At 41.4% G+C, this 23,750-nt stretch overlaps 1 protein-coding gene across 1 annotated transcript in view; it reads right to left on the reverse strand.

Annotated features, from left to right (window-relative positions):
- LOC113017154 (FH2 domain-containing protein 1-like) overlaps nucleotides 1-20,926 on the reverse strand; it is a 44,323-nt gene extending 23,397 nt beyond the window's left edge. Inside the window, exons 1-4 of the mRNA XM_026160310.1 lie at nucleotides 20,711-20,926; nucleotides 1,247-1,713; nucleotides 886-1,056; nucleotides 698-759 (exon numbers count right to left, since the gene is read on the reverse strand). Coding sequence (XP_026016095.1) covers nucleotides 698-759; nucleotides 886-1,056; nucleotides 1,247-1,537 — 524 coding nt within the window. The 5' untranslated portion in view covers nucleotides 1,538-1,713; nucleotides 20,711-20,926. The remainder of the gene's footprint in view (nucleotides 1-697; nucleotides 760-885; nucleotides 1,057-1,246; nucleotides 1,714-20,710) is intronic.
- Between the last annotated feature and the right edge of the window lie 2,824 nt (nucleotides 20,927-23,750).

Below are 23,750 nucleotides of genomic sequence, written 5' to 3' on the forward strand. Positions count from 1 at the left end.
TACATCTCTTTTTTTGGTCAACTTGAATTTGATTGTTGTCATTTTGCTCGCTTCATCTCTTGCGTCCCTTGTTGTATTATCTCCGTATACGTCAGTCTTTTCCTCTAATCTGACATATGGTCACATGTCTGTAGTGTGTATTCAATCAAGTATAGCCTGCCCACATCACCACATTTGTTTATTCAACACTTCAGGATGATGGTGAGGAAACACACTACAATACAGCATCGCTTTGTGACACGCTATCAGCTAATACAATTCCCATCTCCGTCTGACAGTCATTTTGTCATAGTCATGCTGTGTCATACCCACATTATTCTCAACAAACACCGACATGACAACACTGTCTGCATTTAGCATTCCTGTTCATGACTTTCCTTTTCTTCTTTTCTCTGGGAATCAAATCCGTGACCTTTAAAGTGAAAGCTTGCCTATCATAATTTAATCCACTCGACATAACAGTCAGAAATTATCAGTTCGATGCTCTGATGCTTCTTATCATGGAAATCAAACAGAGGCAGCAATGAACAACCAAATACATAAAAACATATTTTGTCTTTGTCTCTATGTTTTCATGTTGGGTTAAACTGTGTGTGTGTGTGTGTGTGTGTGTGTGTGTGTGTGTGTGTGTGTGTGTGTGTGTGTGTGTGTGTGTGTGTGTGTGTGATCATGCTCAAGATCAAGTGAGATTATTTACCTCTTGAACTGTTTGAGAAAAATTGCAATGTTCATCCCTCGCTTAGCATCTAGGATGGAAACCTGAGTGTGAGAGAGAGAGGGTCAATCTGAGGTCAAAGCCCTGGTGGAAACTGTCACACACACTTCACTCCATCTCCCATGCCTTCAACAAACAGCAGCACACGCAGCCCTGCATCAAAAACACACCTCCTGTTTGGTCTCTCTAAATGAGCTGCTGGTTTTCCCTCCCCTGGCGGGCGTTGCCAGGGTTTTTGATTGACCGTCATGTTGACCGAACAGCTCTTCGACAGTCTGAGCGTCAATCTCGTATTTCTGTTTCACTTGGCCTTGAGTCCATAGGTTGAGCCGTCCCTTTACCTGAGACACAGACTTTAGTAATGTAATAGCCGTTTTATGAAAGTTGTCGATTTCTCTTTGGACTCAAGCGTTTTCAGAGAGATGCTTAGTCATCATTTACGTTTGCCAGTAAGTAAAACAATGTAATATATATTAAAAAATATATATGTTAAAACGATGTGCCGAGACAAATGTAAAGCAGGAACTCTACCTGCTCCTCTGGAATCGTTTTCCAGAAAAAACTCCTCACCCTCCTTTTCTTCTTCAGCCCACCAGCGGGGTGTCCAAGCTCTGGTGGCAGAGGCAGTAGGGGAGGAGGAGGTGGGGGAGGTGGTGGAGGAATGTCAGGTGATTTCATCTGCTTATCTTCTATGTCAGCATACCTCGATGGAGGACGAGGAGGAGAAGGGAGAGACATTGTCACGGTAACAGCTACATCCTCTTGTTGGACAGAGAAATCTTGGCTCCCAGTGGCCTGCGAGACGCTGCCCATCACATGCATCCCTGCTGCTGATGGGGCAGTCGAGGACAGGGGAGATGGTGGGTTTGGAGGCAGACTGTAAGATCAGTGGGCCGATTAACTGACCATTGTGAAGGGTATAGTTACGAGGATGAAGATGGGTCATAGCATTTGAAACATCGGATGACACCAAGGTCAGGTTACGAGATCTAAAGATGCTGGTAAGCAAAAGAAAGGAGAAAATTAATGTTAGCTTTAAGTGAGAGAATTAGCTAAGCTTGTTATTAAATCTAAATATACAAAATCTTTGTGACCCATAGGGAGAACCAGAAACAAATTTTGAGTTTACAGTAGAAAACACATTTTACAGACGCAGCAGTTCCACGTTTGTGAGAGAAATGCAGTTCATTGCCCATCCACCAACGGCCATTTGAGGCTGGTTCCAAGAGGGAGTCAAGCCACACAAACTCCCACATTACATTTTCAACCTTACAGTACCAATAGACATGTCCACTTCTGGCTCCAACTAAATCTCATGGTAGCAGCCGACGAGCTAACAACTGGTGAGACTTCAAAATTGAGAGTCCAAAGCCAGGTGTGGATATCAAATGATTATATTTATTCTATGGGAAAAACTTCAATAACTAATCAAGTTATTGCAAAAGAACAAAGTAAAGAGACCGGCCAATAACCCTCTGCAAAAATATGTATTCCCCAGCTGTTTGGCTAATGGTTGCTGAAAGGTGCTTTCGACTCGACTCTCAGAGGACTGCTGCAGTGGCATTTATGCACTGGAAGACGATGACTTGTCTGGAATTACTCACCAACTATTCACCAAACAGCAAAAAAATAAATAAAACAGAAACAGTGGTTTTCAAAGTAGAGGTTGGCAAGCATTTGCAGACAAGTTATTGTATTGGCTTTTGACTAAAGCAATGACAGGTTTGTTTTTGGTGCTTTACGACTGAATGAAACAAGTGACAACCAGCAAGCTCTAACAACCACTCGCTACCATTCAAGGAGACACTAGCCGTTCTCTGGGTCTGTGTTTCTGAAGCTACCGTTTTTTGATCTTTGACAATTTTTTTGCACTTCTTCCTTTTTACAATAATCTCAGCTGATGTTCTCTTTCCTGTTCATGATAACTTTTCAAAAAAAAAAGTGTTTGACCTCCACGTGGTGCCAATGTGATAGAGCTATGCCTGTTATTTTATATTTGCAAGGTCTGCCTGTAGCTGAATTTCTATAATCTCTATAATCTTTCTCTTTACATAGCCAAAGAGCTAAGCAAAAAGATACACACAGATAAACATTACACACATTACGTGCATTACACAATCAACTCCAAGTCCAATATAAGGTTTTTTAACTCTCCACCAACTGTTGAAGGAAATATCTGGAATTTTAGGACGCATGTCGACTATAAGAAAATTACTTTTTCTTTGTATTGGGTAATTAAGAAAGAAAACCTCAAGTAAGCTGAGAGCATTTTTTATATTTGGTATGACAATAATCAACAAACAGTGTCACTGTGATAGGACTGATAGGACTAATAGGAGAAATTGTGTTCACTGGAATGCAAAATGTAAAAAGCTGCTGCAGAGAGAAAAATGACTTTGGCACGTAAGCATGTTGGTCTCATGCTGACATTCATATGTATTATTCATACTGTGGGTGTGTGAGTGTAATTACATGAAAAGCAATTAAACATTTATAAAGTTAAACATTTGCTTTTGAGTCGTGTATGTGTTTCTACCGTTTTTGTTAAGCCTTTTTCCTCTATTGAAAATTGTTGTGTTTGTTTTTTCAAACAATTAAACACCTCCAGCAGTTCTCCGACCTCCTTCTCTTCAAACATCACCAGCCTCACATGGATGTCAAAGCATCTGCTGTACAAAGGTACGCTTAGAAATTGAATATATTGTGACCTATCTAATAAATGAAGAGTCTGGTTCAGACATTGAAGTCCCCCATAGGATGAATCCTGCTGGTTTTTGGGGTTTGAGTGACATAACTAAGGTTTGATGCTATATAAATAAAATTTAATTGAATGCGCTTTAGATATACACGCTCCTCAGAGGATGAATCTTCTTGACTTTTTTCCCCTCCCACTGCCTTTTATTCCTAGGACCACCATGAACAGGATTATTGTTGTTTCAACTAATGCTGTAGATGGATTGCTGTACAATCTGGCTTAGACGTTCATGTTCCCCAGAGGGTGAATCCTTCCTCCAGCAGTATCTCCCCCCTGGTTTAACATTTGTGGTTTTGAGTGGAATCTCTCTACAACTGTTAAGTGGATTGCACTGAATATGGATGAGACATTCACATTCTCCAGCATATCAATCCTACTGATTTTATTAATTCTCTTTGTTTTTCTGTAGCACCACCATAGTGTTGCCATGTGCTGCTTAACTATTAAACTTCGGTCCTCAACATGTCTACCATCATCGTGGGATTTATTGCAATCAAAACCACCAAAGTATCTCAGGATATGTTACTGGAAACTGATTGCTGTAAAATCGAGTTCCTCTAAGGAGGATGAATCCTAAGGTTTAGATGATTGTCTAACTTTCCTAGCAGTAAAATAAGATTGAAATTTTTGATTTTGAGTAAAATATCACAATTACTGAGTGGACCTCTCTCCAAAGCAGGAATCCCGCTAACGGTTTTGTTCACCTGATTATCATCATGGCACTGGACCTTTGTTGTTCTATTACTGTACAAGGATTGATGCAAAGCCTAGGTTTAGCATTCATTTAGACACTAAGGATCGAGCCCACTTTTTCTTTTATTAAATCCTTATTGACATTTGTGGTTTTGAGTGAAATAACAGTTATTGAATAAACTACGGTGAATTCTGGTTTAGATGTTTATTCCTCTCCGGACTGAGCAGAAAACTTCATGGTTAATGTAACTCTTACTCACCATGATGAAGAGCATTGCTAATTGCAGTTTTTCTAATAACAACTCCTTTGGCGTTTTTGACAGCACCGGCAGGAAGCCCACGAATGAATTATTTAATACATACAAGATTCCCCAGTGTGAAGTTCTGGATACATGTCGACAGAGATACACACTTCCTGCTGTTGAATTAGAGATGAGTGTGTTACGTAAGTTAATCTCACAACATTGTTTTTCAGCCAAATTTCATTTATGTTGATTGTGTGTAAATGTTTACAATTAGTCAAAAATGAGAAAAATATTTTCTTTAATCTCTCGGGATATTAAGTTAGTTGTTTGTTTGTTTTATTTGTTTTCCTAGAGCATATCTTGTATTTTAAAAACATTTATATTTCGATTATTATTTTATTAAAAATGTAACAAATGAAAATATATTTATTAATTTTAATAAATTAAATCTAATAACATTTTATAAATGTAATAAAATCAAATAAATGAAACCCACAAATGAACAAAAATTATTAAGAAACTAATGTTGCTGTGAGCAGCAAACTTTCCAGTAAAAACGTGATGTGCTGGCTTTGCTTTACTTATTTGGAGTCGTTAGTGTTTTTCAGTTGCAGAAGCATGAGGGTTTGGGTCGGCATGCACGGCTGTGCAACTAGTCATAGTATTGCTGATTGTCATGGTAACACAAACAATGACAGTTTGTATACTTGGCAGAGAACACATTTAGGTCACGATGTGCACGTGTGTTAAAACTACACATACATTATCCTTTTCTCCTGAACACCCTGAGATCTGTTTTTTTCTCTCGCATCTCTTCATCCTCAAAGGACCACAAACAAAACATTTTGACAACTTTCTCTCTTTAAACAGTTTCAGGCAGTTGATTTAAAATGTGAGTGATGATGAGGTCCAATCACATAACTCAAAATGCAAAAATGCCAAACTGTTGACCTGGTTCTCATGAAGGTTTCTAATTGGACAATGGGGTTGTGCGGTAGAGGAGGAGCCACAAAAGTACAAACAAGAATGGCCACACTCACACAAATCAACAAAAATAAGAGCAGAACAGCTCCAGAGATAAAGAAAGCGCGGAAAAAACGCAAAATGTAAATGGATGACAACAAAACAAAAACATGACTTTAACGTGGCATTAAAAAGCCATAAAGACCAACTACAGTAACAAGAACAGGAAACTACAAACAGGAAATATAGCCACATGCAAAGAACTACAACAGTCCACAAAAAAGCTACAAACAGATGCAAAATGACCAAAAAACCCAAAATGTTTAACAATGACACAGAAAACATTAACAAATAGACACAAAAAGCAAAAAATGAACACAAACTACCCAAAAGGTAGCAGAAAATATTCACAAAAAAATAAAAATCACAGAAACAAAGTGACTTAAAGACCACAAAGCGTTAGCATAGCCCAACAAATAGTATAATACCTCAAAGACAGACACAAAAACAGCAATGCACAAAAAGAAGAAGAAGATTCAGACAAATGGATAAAAAACAGCCACAAGCCGATTTAAAAAAAATGAAAACAATTAAAACAAAAAAGTGCACATAAAGAAAAAAGACATACAGCTGATCAAAACAACCACAAAGAGACACAAAATCACCCATAAAAAGTAAAATGTCACAAATAAACAAACATAGGTCACCATGGCAGGTACCAATAGGTGACTGTGATAGTAAAACATGCAGAAAAACAGCAACAACAATCCTCAAACAGCTACAAAAAGAAAAACTAAATGTACAGAGACAAAGACATGGAAAAAGGCTGCTAAGAAACAAAAAAGAAAAACAGCCACAAAGAGACACAAATTATCCACAGATATATTTTAAAAAACAAATAAACAAAAGAGACATAAAAATAGCAACAAGGTGACAATATAACTGAAAATAAACAAAAACAGCAACAAAGTAATCAAATAACAACAATAAAAGAGTCATAAATATAAAATACAAACAGAGAAACAAATCGCTCACAAAGTGAAACAAACTGAAAAATGTAAATTTAAAAGAACACAAAAAACGAGCCAAAAATAAATCCAGGAACAAAAAAAATAAATAAACAAGAAGATTAATAAGTTGTGCAGGAGGTGATCTGAGTGATGAAAGCATCCCCCGATTTACATTTAGTGTCTAAATGTTTTATATACAAATTTATTTGAATAAAAATCACAAGTGTGAACCCCATCGTGGCACTGGAGAAAGGTCAGTATGGGGCTCATCCTCTGGGGAACATGAACCTGAGTCAGCCTGTGTAATGGTTATTTAATAATGGCTATAAAAAGCCTTACTTTAAATCCGCACCAATGGCCCCAGGTGCTATCGAAAGCTGGGAGATCCACTGCGTGAGTGAAGCGCACTCATTCAGAAAACCCTTCTAGTGGCTGCACGCTCCTTCTTAGTTTGCCTTTCTCGGCTGACCCACTTATGATCTTTCCATACATCCAGCTCTAGCATTTGCTCCAGATTCCAGTAGAGTCGGCTTGACCTCAATACCGAAGCAGAGAGAGAGAGCTCGGCTCAGACAAAGTGTGAATGAGTAACTGACAGAGACTCTGATCCACCATGAAAAATCTCTCCTCCTCCTTTTTTTCTTCATCTAATGATTTCCCGACGAGTAACTCGCTGCTTTGGTCACATCAGAGTACAGAGACGACGTCTGAGTGAATAATAAGCAGAGAGCTGGTGGAACGGGGCGGTCTGGATGTGGGTAACAATTAACCTCACTGGTCACACACTGGAAACTTAAACTCATCATTTAAGCAGCAAGTCTTCCAGCTGGACTTTGTCTCAACTCTGAGTGTCCATGAAACTGCACCAGACTTCATTCACAATTTTGACAATTTTAGATTCAAGTACAATTTAAGAGTACTTGCGTCTGTATTTAAAGAGTCTAGTGTGGTCATGTTAGTGCCCGTGAGACAAACATAGAGTACTGTGTTTGCAATCTTGTGTGTACTATAAAGCTCGACACGGCCGGGCACAGCTGAGCACCACAACAGAGCTTCTCGCTACCCCAGGCTTCCTGCACCAGGCTCTGAGCGTGCTCACAAAAGACGGGCCTGCCTTTCATGTGATCCATTATTTCTTCTTCTGGTCTAAATGGACTGAGGAGCCCCGCCTACTCCAGTCAAAGAAATCATCAGAGGGGAGGTGAAAGATCCACAAAGAACTACAGATCAAGTATATTGTATATGTTGTAGTACGTCTTTAAGCTCGTGAGTTTGTGTTTGTTCTTCCACTCTCAGAGCTGCTGTTTAATTCTGGCGTGGCAGCTGCATGAGAGCAGTGAAACTTTAAAGGCTGCTCAGTGTCACAGTCAAACAAAGGAGACGCAGAAATCTCTCTGGGAGCAAACTCCCGGCCTCCTTCATTGGCTGGGAGTTTCATTGTTATGCTCTATGATATGCTGAGGTATCCCTGCTGTCCCTTTCTGTGATCCAACAGACTTTGATTAAACAACACCAGACCTCATTCATAATTTGGGGGGTTTTAGAACATTTAAGGATTTGAGGATACACTTAGACCACTAAACACTTGTTGAGTGCAGTGGTGTTGGAGCCGACATTAAAGGCACCTCAACTTGTTCTTCTCGTTTTAAAGTCTGGGATCTGAAAGTGGATTTGCTGACAGCTGTTGGCCTGCTGCTGTGCCTACGCATGGGGCGTCTTTGAGAATATTAAGAGACTGCAGTTTATACTTGAAGTGAGGTAATAAAACACTAAATGACTTCTGTAACAACTCCTCATCATAACAGTTCCCACTATGACTTCTGAATGAGAGTCACTGATTTACATTGGAAAAGACATGCAGCCAAGCTGGGAGGCCTAAATGGCAGTGCAAGTCTACAGTAAAACACGGATACACAAAGACACACAAAAGTTCCCACAAACCTGTCTGCAAAATAATGGTGTGACAAATATTTACACAAATTCATCTGACCTCCCCTCTGTCACAGAACAGATGAACAAAAGAAAGAGAGCATGCAAACATTTAACTGAACAAATAACATGAACTAAAATGCTCAGACACGCACACACACACACACACACACACACACACACACACACACACACACACACACTGCTGGTGGTGACTAATTCACAGTGACTCATGCCATTTAACAAGATATTAATAACCAGCAGATGATGACACCGAGATCATCAGGATGGACGCCAGAGCGTCACTGTCTCCAACATCCTTTGATTAAAATATCAAATTAAACTTTGTTGTCTGTCAGTGTTACGTGCCAAGGGGTGTGGCTTTGCTTTTGTACTCTGTTTTGTGTTCTATTCATCTTTCAGGCATCAGGCCTCCCCTGATTGGCCAGTTCGAAGTTGATTGGCAGGTGTCTATTGGCTGGACTGGGCTCAGTTGGCCAATCACACTCCAAGGAACACTACAAATGAGCCGCTCCCTGGCCAGCTGGTGGCTGCTGGCTTCTGCTTTGACAAACATTTGCGAACAGGCATCTTTATGTTGTGTGTGGTGGGAGGCTGGACAGGTAAGCCGGGGTACCCTATACACTGGTTGTAGATTTTACTCTGTTAGTCACACTAGGTTATGCGGTTGATGCCACCCTTGTATGTTTTCACTGACTTTTATCGAGTAGCTAGGTAGGCCTTTTGTTTTGCATTTTTCTTTCAGTTAGGCTAGGCCCTGGAAGCTACTGACCTCTTTTTGTTTTATTACTTTCTTTGATTTGGATCAACCGCCCAGTCCTCCTCCCCCACCTCTTTACTGTTGTTAAATTTGACTATCCAGGCAAGCACCCAATAAATCCTGCCTGATACTTAACTGTTCTGTGGTCTTCCTCCTTCATTGATTGTGGTTGTCCAGTGTTGCTGTCTCCTTCCTAACCTTGCCTCCGCCATGGTGGGGGGGACGTAACACAAGTGGGGGCTCGTCCGGGATCGTTGTATGTGGTGGACAACCTGTATTAATGAGGACGGTGCCGTGATTTTAGGGTGTCTACGTTTCATAGTATCAGCCGGAGATGAGTTTCGACCTGCCTGGTTTTGTTAGTCACCCTAGCGTTGACAAAGTTGACTTGTGTCGCAAAGACGACCTGTTGAGTATTGCTGCCCAGTATAACCTTTCCGTACCAAAGTATGGAGTGAAGAAGGATATTAAGCAGGCTTTGTTGGAGGGATTATTCGAGTTGGGGATTTTAATCAGCCCTGTTCCAGCTGGGGTGCCTTCTCAGGACCCTTCAGTTTCCCCTGGTGCCTCTGCTGATCTAGCTTCTCCAGAGAGAACTGATGAGCAAGCGCTGCCTGCTACACCTCCGGGTGCCCAAGTTAACTCTGATGCGGCTCCCCAAACTCTGCCTCGCTTTAAGCCTTTCACTCCAGAATCCCAAACATCTAGCAGTGATGCAAAGCTTAAGGTTCGCTTACTGCGTTTACAGTTGGAGGCACAAGAGAAGGATAAGGTGCGTAAAGCGGATTATGATCTCCGGCTGGAGGTCCGTAGGCTGGAGATAGAAGCTGAAAAGGAAGTCAGGTTAAAGCAGCTTGAAGTAGAAGCACTGAGGGTGTCATCAGGACAGAAAACAGATGCCACTAAAGAAATCCCGAAAGTCTCCCTGGAAAGTTTTAACGTTAGCAAACATATTGCCCTAGTACCTACCTTTCGTGAGACTGAGGTAGATTCGTACTTCAACGCTTTTGAAAAGGTGGCTACTGCTCTGAAATGGCCAAGAGACATGTGGCCCATATTACTTCAGTGTAAATTAGTGGGCAAAGCTCAGGAGGTAGTAGCTTCACTTTCGCTAGAGCAAAGCATGAAATACGACGTGTTGAAGGAAACAATTGTACGTGCCTACGAACTGGTACCTGAGGCCTACAGGCAGAAATTTAGGAACCATAAGAAGTCTAGCAGTCAAACATATGTGGAGTTTGCACATGAAAAAGGGGCTCTTTTTGATAAATGGTGCGCTGCTAACGGAGTTGGGGATGAGTATGACTCGCTGCGTGAGTTAATGCTACTGGAGGATTTTAAAAATTCATTACCTGAGAGGCTCATAATGTTCTTAAACGAACAGAAGGTGACGTCCATGTCCAAAGCAGCTGTGTTGGCCGATGAGTTTGTGCTAACTCATAAGAATGTTTTTACCCCTGTTTCCCATCCAGATAGGCCCACAGCCATGCGCTCAGCACGGCTTGAGTCTAGTTGCTCTGCTGCGAGGCCAGTGAGGCCAAAGAGGGGGCCCTCGCCTCCCCACGGTGAGCGTGAATGCTTTTATTGCCACAAGAGGGGTCATCTCATCGCAGAATGTCAGGCATTAAAGCGTAAACAGCAACTATCCTCACAACCAAAAGGGGTGGGACTGATTAAAGCCACAGAGGCTGGGAGGGCATTTCAACCAAACACTAACCACCCTGACCCCTGTTTCAAACCATTCATTCTAGAGGGAGTGGTTTCGCTGACTGGGAATCCAAATGATCAACAACCAGTAAAAATACTGAGAGATACAGGGGCCTCTCAGTCCATCATTAGAGAAAACGTCTTACCGTTTTCTGAGGAGTCATTTTGCCAGTCCAGTGTTATTGTCCAGGGAGTAGAACTCGGATTTGTATCTGCCCCTTTGCACACTATCCACATTCAGTCTTCATTAGTCAGCGGAGTTGTTAAAGTGGCTATTCGTTCTGCGTTGCCCATACCAGGCATTGACTTCATCCTAGGTAATGACCTTGCTGGAGGCAAGGTCATACCCATTCCTGAAGTGTTAGACAGACCCGAGCTGAGCCGGGATTCTGACTCAGCCCAAGACCAGCCTGCCATCTTTCCAGCTTGTGTAGTTACGAGGGCCCAGACAAAAAAGTATGGTCCTGACTTGGCCGATTCCTTCATGAGGTCAGATCCCGTTGGTGACGTGATTAACTTTACCTCTGGATCTAAGGTTCAGGCCACAGTTCCACCTGCCGGCAAAAAACAACCAGTTCTGGATTTGCCAGTCTCCCGAGAGGAGTTCATTATTGCACAGAAAAATGATATAACCCTGTCCAAGTGTCATTCCTCCACTCTCAGTCAACAGGATGCCAAAGGGAAAAAGCTGGCTTACTTCTCTGACAAAGGTCTTCTGATGCGCAGATGGACAAGTGAGGTCTCAGAAGACGCTGACTGGTCTGCAGTATATCAGGTGGTGGTACCTACTGCTTATCGTACCCAGGTACTGTCCTTAGCACATGACCATCCATGGTCAGGACATTTGGGGGTTAATAAAACATACACCAGAATTCTGAAACATTTCTTCTGGCCCGGACTGAAATCTGATGTTGTTCAATACTGCCGTACTTGCCATGTATGCCAAATGACCGGCAAGCCAAACCAAGTAATCCCCCCTGCTCCTCTCTGTCCTATCCCAGTAGTAGAGGAGCCATTTCAAAAAGTGATTGTTGACTGTGTGGGGCCTCTACCTAAAGCTAAAACTGGAAACCAGTTTCTGTTGACGATCATGTGCGTTTCGACCAGGTTTCCCGAGGCAATCCCACTACGGAGAATAACAGCTCAGATTGTTGTCAAAGCACTGTTGAGATTCTTTTCAACCTTTGGTCTGCCTAAGGTTGTGCAAACAGACCAAGGTACTAACTTTAAGTCTAGAGTGTTTGCCCAAGCCCTGAAAACATTAGGCATTGAACACATAACCTCGAGTTCTTACCATCCTGAAAGTCAGGGGGCACTAGAGAGGTTTCATCAGACTTTGAAGTCTATGTTAAGGAAACACTGTTATAGTTCCCAACGGGACTGGGATGAAAGTGTTCCACTTGTTTTATTTGCCTGTCGGGAAGCAACCCAAGAATCTCTGGGATTTAGTCCCAGTGAGCTTGTGTTTGGGCGTGAGATGAGGGGTCCTTTGAAGGTTTTTAAAGAGAGGCTGGCTACACCGGTTGACAACACCAAAAGCCTTCCAGAGTACGTCAAGACACTGAATGACAGGTTGAAGAGGGCTTATTCCTTAACCAGGAACGTATTAGCCACGTCACAAGCGAAAATGAAGAGACACTTTGATCAGCGGGCTGTTGACCGTTCATTTCTGCCAGGTGACAGAGTGCTCCTTCTCCTTCCGGTGCCCGGCTCCTCTCTCTCCGTTAGGTTCTCTGGTCCTTATGTTGTAGAGAGAAAACTCAGCAAGACTAACTACATTATTCAGACCCCGGATCGCAGACGTCCCACTCAGGTGTGTCATGTCAACATGATGAAGCTGTACAACTCTCGTGAACCTTCAGCTGTGCCATCTGTGGTCCAAGAGCAAGTGGTTACGTCTCCGATGGCTTCGGTGACCAAGGTGGAGATTACTCCAGATGAAGATGGGTTGGTGTTACGAGGTGCTGAGCCTCAAAGTGCTCGACTAGGTAATTCTGTGATATTGTCAACCCTAACACGATACCTGTCCCACCTTCCTGCTGAACAGAGCAATGATATTATAACACTCATATCGGGATTCCCATCTCTGTTCAGTGATATCCCGTCTCAAACCACTGTCATAAAACATGATGTGGTGCTCACTAACCCTACACCAATCAAACAGCGCGCTTATCGGGTTAGTCCTGCAAAGAGGGAAATCATAAAACAGGAGGTTGAGTATCTTCTTCAGAATGGATTTGCAGTGCCAAGCTCCAGCTCTTGGAGTTCACCATGTCTCTTAGACACTAAGTCAGATGGAAGCCCAAGATTCTGTACAGACTTCCGAAAGGTGAACTCTGTCACTGTACCCGATGCACATCCCTTACCCCTTATCGATGACTGCATTGATGAAATAGGGCCTGCAAAATACATCACTAAACTCGATATGTTAAAAGGGTATTGGCAAGTGCCTTTGACACAGCAAGCATCTGAGATTTCAGCTTTTGTCACCCCTGACCACTTCCTGCAGTATACGGTTATGCCTTTTGGCATGTGCAATGCCCCTGCAACGTTTCAGAGACTGGTTAACAAAGTGTTGGGAAACATCCCTAACTGCCGAGCATACTTAGATGACATTGTTGTGTATAGCAGTGACTGGTCCACCCACATAGCTACATTAAAAGAAGTCTTCATTAGCCTAGACAGTGCGTCTCTCACTTTGAACCTTGCCAAATGTGATTTCGCTAGAGGCAGTGTCCTCTACCTGGGCCAGCAAGTTGGTCTAGGGCAAGTGCGCCCTGCAGATGCCAAAGTCATTGCGATTAGGGAGTTCCCCCAACCAACCACCAGGAGAGAACTGTGGCGGTTCCTTGGGATGATAGGATATTACCGACGGTTTTGTAAAAATTTCTCTTCTGTTGCTGCTCCTCTCACTGATTTAACCAGCCCCTCAAAGCCATTTATTTGGTCTGGGAGTTGTCAGCAGGCTTTCGAAAGCCTTAAGGGCTTACTTTGTTGCACCCCTGTTTTGTCTGCTCCTAACTTCTCTTTACCATTCAAACTGGAAATAGATGCCAGCGCAGTTGGGGCGGGAGCGGTGCTTCTCCAGGAGGATACCCAGGGCATTGACCATCCTGTGAGTTACTTCTCTCGGAAGTTTGACAAACACCAGCTCAGGTATTCTACCATTGAAAAGGAGACCCTTGCTTTGTTGTGGGCCTTGCAACATTTTGAAGTTTATACAGAGTCAGGTCAGAGGTCAGTCCAAGTATTCACAGATCACAAACCTTTAGTTTTCCTCTCCAAGATGTATAATCACAACCAGCGGCTTATGCGTTGGTCACTGATTATTCAGAATTATACCCTCAAAATCCATCACAAAAAAGGTTCAGAAAACATTGTAGCAGACGCACTCTCCCGTGCTGTTTAGAGAGGTCACCAAACCCTAAGTTTGGTTTTTTGAAGGGTGAGAGTGTTACGTGCCAAGGGGTGTGGCTTTGCTTTTGTACTCTGTTTTGTGTTCTATTCATCTTTCAGGCATCAGGCCTCCCCTGATTGGCCAGTTCGAAGTTGATTGGCAGGTGTCTATTGGCTGGACTGGGCTCAGTTGGCCAATCACACTCCAAGGAACACTACAAATGAGCCGCTCCCTGGCCAGCTGGTGGCTGCTGGCTTCTGCTTTGACAAACATTTGCGAACAGGCATCTTTATGTTGTGTGTGGTGGGAGGCTGGACAGGTAAGCCGGGGTACCCTATACACTGGTTGTAGATTTTACTCTGTTAGTCACACTAGGTTATGCGGTTGATGCCACCCTTGTATGTTTTCACTGACTTTTATCGAGTAGCTAGGTAGGCCTTTTGTTTTGCATTTTTCTTTCAGTTAGGCTAGGCCCTGGAAGCTACTGACCTCTTTTTGTTTTATTACTTTCTTTGATTTGGATCAACCGCCCAGTCCTCCTCCCCCACCTCTTTACTGTTGTTAAATTTGACTATCCAGGCAAGCACCCAATAAATCCTGCCTGATACTTAACTGTTCTGTGGTCTTCCTCCTTCATTGATTGTGGTTGTCCAGTGTTGCTGTCTCCTTCCTAACCTTGCCTCCGCCATGGTGGGGGGGACGTAACAGTCAGGTTCATGCAGCTGCGTTCAGATAACAGTCACACGCTGCACACTGAGCTGTTTAACTCACTGCAGCGACTGTAAACTTTATGAACATGTGAAACAAGCTCCACACCTTAAGTGTGTCTCTTATAAAGGTAGCTCTCAAAACCACTGCTCGCTGGATACAGTCAGCAGTCATGTTAATCCATCCATTCATTCTCTTCCACTTATCCAATCCTAGATTTGAGCTTTTCCACAGATACTAACTGGAAGTACAGTTGTACTGATATATTGTTTACTTTTTTTAAGGTTAGCCTAACTTTAATGAATGTTTCAGTGTTGATACATATAATTGCATTTGTAGAAAATTCCTTTGATTTCCATCCATGCATTCACCCGCTTATCCTTAGAGCCCATCCCAGCTACCATAGGGCAAGAGGCAGGGTACCCTCTGGACAGGTGGCTATTCTGTTGCAGGGCTAACACAGAGAGACAGACAACCATTCACACTCACATTCACACCTATGGGTAAATTAGAATCGCCAATTAACCTAACTTGACTAACGACATGTCTTTGGAGTGTGGGAGGAAGCCGGCGTACTTGGAGAGAACCCACGCTAACACAGTGACAACCTGTAAACTCCACACAGAAAGAGCCCAGGACCTTCTTTCTGGGGGGTGCTGACCACAGAGCAAGCAGTGCTAACCACTGCTCCACCGTGCTGTCCCAGTCATACTAGCTTGGGCAACAGTGGTTAGCACTATTGCTGTAACACTGTTAGCTTAACACAGTCATGCTAGGCCCTTATGTTTCAGGGTGAAGTAGTGAAAACATCCTCTAGTTGTTCTAATAAACAGCAGAGAAGCAAACCAACTAAGTGTCCTGTGTGATTATAGGGGGAGGAAGTCGATCTGGATCGATGGACACAAACAAACAAATTAATAACCTTAAACATGGCGAATGTGCGCGACTGATGAAGGACAGAACATTTCCAACTCTGTCAAACTGGATAAGAGTTTAAGGCCAGTAAATGTGCAGGGATGTAGTTCCAGTCTGACACAGATCTCAGAAAAAAGGCAGGCGAGACTTTAATATCAGGGCCGAGACTTTCTTTCAGCTCAGTGCCATCAGCGTTGTCATGTTGAGGGTTATTTTGTTCCAAAACGCAAAAGATTTTTGTTTTTTCAGCTATTCTGTGGAAAAAAATATCTCACTGACATCTTAATGTGAAGTGTTTGTGAGAATGGACAAAATAAGTGCTGGTTTGCTGAAGGAACCGCGACAAATAAGGCGCTCTAATCCCCCGGTGGTTTGACACCGAGGCTGAGCTCAGAGAGTTTCCAATAAAGCCGAATGTCTGCACATGAAAATCTGCACGTCTGCCTGAGTTTCTGCAGGTGATGCATTTATACAGGCCATCTCTTCTGGTTTCTCTCCATTTTTTGCTCGAAGAGTGGATCATAGCACCATCACAGATGACTTTTCCCCGCATTTTCACCTTCGTGCAATTGTTCAATAATGCAATTTACTGTACACCCGCCCGTTTATGTTATGCTAACCACGTTTGCTTGGTGCTAATTCTGAATCCAGCAAGATCGTCTGATTTAACTTGATTTTATTGATGTTTTTAATTAGATTATTGCATTATTTGTTATTTGTGCACAAACTGACAGCTTATGTATGTGTTTATTTCTTTATTTTATTAGTAATTGATGTTAACATTTTTTTTTAAATCACTAGATGTTTGATCATCTCTGCTGTTGCGTCATTTTCAGGTGATTTAAATGCATAATGTTACAGTTTTGTTTACCTACAAAACTCCTGATTTTACTGACAAATAATTAAAAAGCAGCTTTCACAATTATAGCCTTTCTAATTATAACATCTATAAAAAGTTAGCCTATATAATAGGCTGTCTTTATTTGTCTTTGTACTCCAGCTGCTGTTCGCCATTTCAGATTTATACTGATTAACTAAATTCTTCCTCAGAGAAACTTTTATTGATGCCTCTGCAATTATTATTTTTTAAACACACCTTTAATGTGCAAATTGAACAAATTCACTTGCTAAAAAACGCAATATAAATAGGTTTAATTTGTAGGCACAGAGTTGTTTCTGATTATTAAAGAAAGCCAAATTCCTCTCGGCTCTGCGTGCCTGTGGACTGAAACAGCCGATGTAATGACAATCGCAGAGATAAAAAAAGAAAAACATATTGAGATAATTACAGGCTGTTGGTACAGTGTGATGAGCAAGCTGACAGCATCATTGTGAAGCTGTTGCCACAGCTCTGAGGGCTAAATTAAACTGAAAATGGAGGGGAAACTGCTCCAGACTGCAACATGTGAGTCACAGCAGGCTTTAAATACATACGTATTTGTCCTCCCTCCTGTGATTTCTGTAGGTTTACAGGATGGCTGGTTGTTGCTCAGCAGTCTGACAGATTAGCTCCCACACTTTCTCCAGCACTGACAGATCTAACGCCTCAGTTTGAGGATTACAGCAGCAGGTCGGCGGACTGCGCTGTCACACTAAATATATGAGGTTCAGGGTGGAAGAAGAGAATTTGAAGCCCTCCTGAAACCACCGAGTCCAACAGTATCGAGGAAGTGTTTCAGAAGTAGAAGAACAAACTGTCCAAGAATGTACTCGTAAAAATGAGCCATCATTTTTCACTGAAACCACTTTTAAATACTTGGACACTAACCATAAATCTATAATGATGCATGTATATATACACTTATATGATAACAAATTATAAATATAAATTCCCTTGGTTTCCTTATATGTTGCGTTCCCGCCATCGTCGCCCTGCAAACACAGTGCTACTCTCTCTTTAGAAATAAAGTCCTCAAACATCACAAACACATCGCTGCTAGCATCCAATAAATAACCAAAAGTTTAACTGAAAAAGCATCCATAAATATGTAAACCATTCAAGAATCTGCAAAAGAATTACCAGTACATGTAACACAGAAACCACCAACACAGTTTTAGAAATGATCCCCCTTACTTGTCCAACATCCAATTAACAAGCTAATGGCATTACAACAGGAGAAGTGATCAGTTACTATAAAACAGGACAAATGATTTCAGAGCGCGCAGCAGACCTGCCACAAAGACTCGCTCTTAGTCACTGTGGAAACCCCAGTAAAACCTGCTGATGAGCAGAAGGCCTCTGTCTCATTGAGCCGGGAAACAACAGTAAACACATGTGTTTGTCTGTATGGCTGTGAGGGGTGGTGAAGAAGGACCCCCCACACTGATCAGTCTCGGAAAGGAATCTGAGCTGCTTTTAAAGAGCATTAGCATGAAAAACACTCCACTTCTGGATGTGGGTTTGAGCTCCGTTGTGCCAAAAACAAAAACAAAGCAATAGAAAAAAACGCTTTAACAAAAGAGAATCTCTTTCACGGCTCTGCTGATGGGCTGATGGTTGCTTTCTTTATCTGAGGAAGAGCTTTACCGCTGTGTTTTACAGTCGGGGAGGGTCAAGCAAAGCAAAGAGCTGGCTGAGCATCCCTCGTCTCTGGGGTTACCACGGTGACGGGGACATACGGTGACAAACAGAAACCCATTTGTTAAATGTCACCCGGTGGTGTCGTCACCGGAGCTCCTGGCAGGTCAGGGGGTCAGGTGGAACGCATAACCCGCAGAGAGAGCAACGAGGCCTGGCCACAGTCTGCGGGGAGGCTCGGTCAGAGAACCAGCTGTTTGTCTGCTGCACACAAATTATCCAGATAAAAGGACAAGACAGGATGTAATGCACAGTGCTGTGAATTAAATCTATTGATTTGTTATGTTTGTGCATATTTTTTTACTTAAATATTTTAGATCATCACCTACCATCAGGTAGGTTTGGATCATTTTTCCCCCAATAAAGGAAATCGTCATTTGTATTTACTACTCATTTTTGTTTAATATTAAAAGCCAAGAAATGAGAAGCTAACAAATCCTTTTTCACAGCTCTGCACCTTCACATTAATGATGTGTGTACAGTAATCACACAGAGGTTGGACAGGTTCTTAGAGATTCAAAGAAACTTTCTGACACATTTTAAAACTGCTTGGTGGTTTCAAGGGTGCAGATCTGACCATGAGCCTGTGCTGAATCCAAAATAAATCAAAGCTGTATTCTGTGTGCACCGCTAAGCAGCAAATTAAACGGAAGCATACTGAAACATATCTCCTAAAAAGACGAAGCTCGTTTATTAGAAGTGGTACCATTTAATTCAGACCACAATAAATACCAAAAGAAAAACAGACAATCTTACAAAATAAAAATAAACCTTCTATTTTGAATATTATTAGAAGACTCCGTTTAGTGTAAAGCAAGGTCAAAAATCAGGTGGCACAAGCTGTTATATAACAAAAGATTAAATTCACAGATTTCTGAATGTAGTCTGGTTTACTGAAATCTTATAAAAAGTGGATAAACTAAAAGTAACATAGTTGTTTAAAAAAATAAAGATATCAACCAAAGACTTAAAAACTGATTTTTCTGTTTCATTTTTTGTATTAATATATAAATTGAAGAGGTTTTCTTTATATACCAGTGCTTGGTAGATGTATTGATGTGATAGGCAATGATTTAGAAGCAGCTATAAAAATGAACATTTTTGATATATATTTAAAACATGCGCTGCTGAGTTTGTCTATTTCCTCAGAGAAAACCATCGAATGAAGGACAAAAAAGGATCTGAAGGCATGTTCTAGACAATTAATCACACAAAAAACAGTTTAATGATTAATGAAAGCAGCCAGAGCCACAGCAGACTGCATTTCACTGTATTAAAGTGTGACAGCACTCATGGAAAAGCACCAACAAGCACCAATCTGTCACAGCAGCTATGACTGCAACAATGACTGTTTTGGATCTACTAGAAGTACTGAAGTGGGGCTAAAGTATTCTTGTATCCGAGCAGATTTATCCTAAGAAACAGCAGCACTTTAACCTCACTGTCACTAAATTACCATTATAGAAATATTATGGGACATAAGCACCACAAGTACACTGCAGAAAACACTCTAAATACTGCACCAAAACCACAGCAAAGGCAGTAGACCAACAATCAACTTATCAAGGATACTAAAAGCACAAACATAATGAATATTCCAGAAATCTCACTGCACAGCAGAATACCGGGAAACCCCAATAAAAGCTCAGTCCAAAGAATCTCACCAGCCACCGGTATACCTCGAAACCGGGGGTCGTTTTAATTTAAGGTCACAAGCAGCCCAGTTTAATGCTAAGGTGGGAGGATTACATTTAATGAACCCTGCATTTAAAACACAGGATGAACAGCCTGAGGGGGGAAAGCTCCGTTTCAATAACAGGTCTGCATTTTTCCACATTTCATCAGCTGACTGAACAATGTGTGTGCAGCACAGTTACGGCGTCTCTGTGAAGGCACAGGACACCGTAACTGTGCAGGACTTTGACTTCCCTGTGAGGTAACATGTATTTTAATGGAAAGCTGCTATTCACACAGTTTTACACCTGCTCCAAATGATTGGTGTGAAGGTGTGAATATATCAGATTAAAACATTAATGTCAGTGTGAGTATCACATGAACCATGCCGGAACACTGTCAAGTTTGAACACCACTTAATTAATCATTATAGGAATATTACGCCGCTGGCTGTTTGTGTTGATCCAAGAATTTACAGAAATTTGCATGTAGTCTGGTTAGCGCAAAGCGCCCCCCCTATTAAACAGCTCGTTAGTCTGTCAGATAACTTATATTCAGCTCTGAAGTTACATTTCTGGCAAACTAAAATCAATTTAGTTAGTTATAAACCAGCGGTTAGTTTTCTGTTAATATAACTCACCCCACTGCGCGTACTCAGCGGCGCTGCGGCTCCTATGCAAAAGTCCCGTTTAAAAAATGTCCAAATATACAGCAAAGCGATGTCAACTGATCCCGGTCGCATCCACATGAAGGGTGCTGCTTGCAGCCAAGTTCTGGACTGACAGAAGCAGGGAGAGAGGAAAAGGGAGGTAGGGATCCCGAACGCTGCGCATGCGTGTTTACTCAGGTGAAAGGAAAAGCGCTGTCTCTGGTGCGTGCGTGTGTGCAGCTCAGATAAGCTCAAACAGCCCCTCCCTTGGCAAACAGTCAGGCTTCCCTTCTCATGGTTATGTTTATTTATGAAAAATAAATAAAAACACATCATATCAGTGTTAAGCAGCACACTGGGTGACAGCTTTTTTCAGTGAGTTTACCTTTGGTAGTTCATTGCTACTTAAGGCTCATTTATTCTGCCATAAATATATAAAATATGACTGGATTTTCTGAATTTACCTGCTTTTACAGGGGGAGACTCTTTAGGTTACAAAACGTGTACAGAGGTCTGTGGATAAATTAGAGTACTCCAGACTGTCATTTATTTGAAGAGTTTATGGTTTAAATCACTGCATTAAAGTCTCATTGAATAGGACATGACAATTATGAGAAAAATCCTCAGTTTCTTACAACCTTTGGATTTCTATTTTTTGGGGGGAGTTTTGGGGGTAAGGGATTTTTTCCTGACAATTTTCATCATGTTTTTATATAGAAGGTGTTATGACAGTAACATTTCTTCTAATTTCAAATGTGTAGAAATAAACTTCTGTGAGGGCTGATGAGGTCCTACCTCCACAAGCCACTGCAAACACAGCATCCACCCTTTTGCACCTCCTCGTAGCAGTCAGGAGCTATAATGATTATGCTTTATTGTGCCTTTTGACCCTAATAGTGACCATCATTTCCAAAGTAAACCCCATGTTAGATTCAACAACACTACAAATTAGTGACTGAGACCGTAAACTCCCAAAGAAAGTGTTTACTGAGGCGCCAAAGCAAAGAAGCTGAAGGCCTGCTCCTCCACAGACTTCTGTACAATCACTTCTTTCTGCAACTGCCCCTAGTGGTCAGCAGAAAAAATACAGCTTTAAAGCTCTAATGTATTTAATGACAGATTGGGTCTCGATCAGTGGTATCCTGCACTGTCATTGGCCATCGCTTAAAACGCTCACCTTACTGTTGAGAAAAGTTTATCTCGGGTTCCACAGAGAGCATCGCCTGTGTTCAGTTAGCCAATCAACTACATACACTACTAGCTTTCCACTTCTCACTTGGTACATTGTCTCCTTACTTTCCAGACGCTTTCTTCTTTTTGTTTAATTTTTTCCTCATGTATGACCTTTCCCTGTTTTTGGATTTTTGCCCTTTGCCAGCCTCTTGTAGGAAGTGTTTCCTTGTGAGCGCTTTGGATTTAGGGGTTTACTGCATTTGTGTCTTCTGCTCCTCCTGTAAACACTTACAGTGATTTGTTAAGAGATTTCAGTGACCTACAGATGGACACCCTCCCTACAACAATGTGACAAATTCATCACTAAACGAATATTAAAGTAATACAAACGCACATCTATGTTAGAAAGACACACCTTCAAACAAATACGAGTAAAGCAAAGCTGAAGCTACTCAGTGCGTGCTTCAGTCTTGACAAGTTAATCATCGAGTTTGTGGACGAACCTCTTTTAAAAAAAAACCAAAAAAACAAAACTGGAGCTGAGACAAGAGAGGTGGGAGTCTTTGTGAGAAACTCTATCCCGCTGGTGAAATGTTTGGGAAAATGAGCCTGGATGCAGGAACACACATTCACAGACTCGCTCAGACAAATAGTAGAATCAGTTTTGTGTGCTGGTGTTGCCAGGTGAGTAATTGCCTCTCTTTAAAGCAATCAGAGCAACAGAACCACAAACAGACCAGGGTCTTATTCTAAAATCGCTTCACTGATCCCCTCCATTTAAAGCAAGAATCACAACACTGCATACTAATGCACCCTGCTTCAAGTCTAGTCCTTTTATTCTTGGAAAACAATTATAATGACACTGTGCACACGTAGATTTGATGTTTTAAGGTTTCTTGTTGCTGGTGTTAAGTTGAGCTTGAAGGAAAGTCAAGGTTAGGCCAGCATCTGTCATCATTAAAGAGTCTGCTGAGTGAAGGACATATTTTGCTTGCATAATATACACATTTTTTTCTGGAATTCAGTATATTAAATATTAAAATGATGGATGGTCAAAATTTTAATGGTCAAAATTTTAAATACTTTGATACAAATGCATAAATGTGAGTCTTTCTGAGTCTATAGCTGATGTTTTATCTGCACATCCAGAAAGTAGTTTAACAATTTACAAGTGCTGGATGCTGCCCCTCGGCAAGCTTCCAGATGCTGGTCAATGAGATGAAAGTGAGCTTTTAGTGCAGGGATTTAAAAAAAAGGGAACTAAATTGGAGTGTTTCAGACAGCAGTTGTATGAAGAGCCAAACTAAATCATGTGAAGCTACTCAAGTAAAGCCACAGACTAAAAATGTAGCAGAGGATGAGCTGTTTGTATAGCTAAACATTTCTTAAACTCAAAGATTAGGAAAAAAATCCATGTCTGTTTTTTATGCTTCACATAATTATTTGAAGCATAAAAATCGGTAACTTTAAGTAAATATAAAAATACATAACCATAAATAAAGATAAAAATACATGACCTTATTTATGACTTTCTATCCACAAAGGAGGCAGGCTTAGTCTCGCTTCCACAACAGGTGCAGATTTTGGAAAGCATCTAAAAATCATTCAGTTAATTTAATAAACTGAATATTTTTATTGAGTCTCTCAGATATTAAACCTAAGTTCAATAACAATTTTCAATTTTAAGAGGTTTGCATACATAATTATACTTCGAGTTACAAGATACAAACACTTGCAAACTGCTTGCCAAAGCGTAGTAATGTTGAAGAGCATGATGTAAATTGTGCTACTTCAAAGTTAACTTTGAAACTTTTAATATGTGCTAGTCGTAGCAGTATTGTGTTGCACTTTTTCAAGT

The sequence above is a fragment of the Astatotilapia calliptera genome, unplaced genomic scaffold (genome assembly GCF_900246225.1).
Source record: "Astatotilapia calliptera unplaced genomic scaffold, fAstCal1.2 U_scaffold_1, whole genome shotgun sequence".
NCBI classification, from domain to species: Eukaryota; Metazoa; Chordata; class Actinopteri; order Cichliformes; family Cichlidae; genus Astatotilapia; species Astatotilapia calliptera.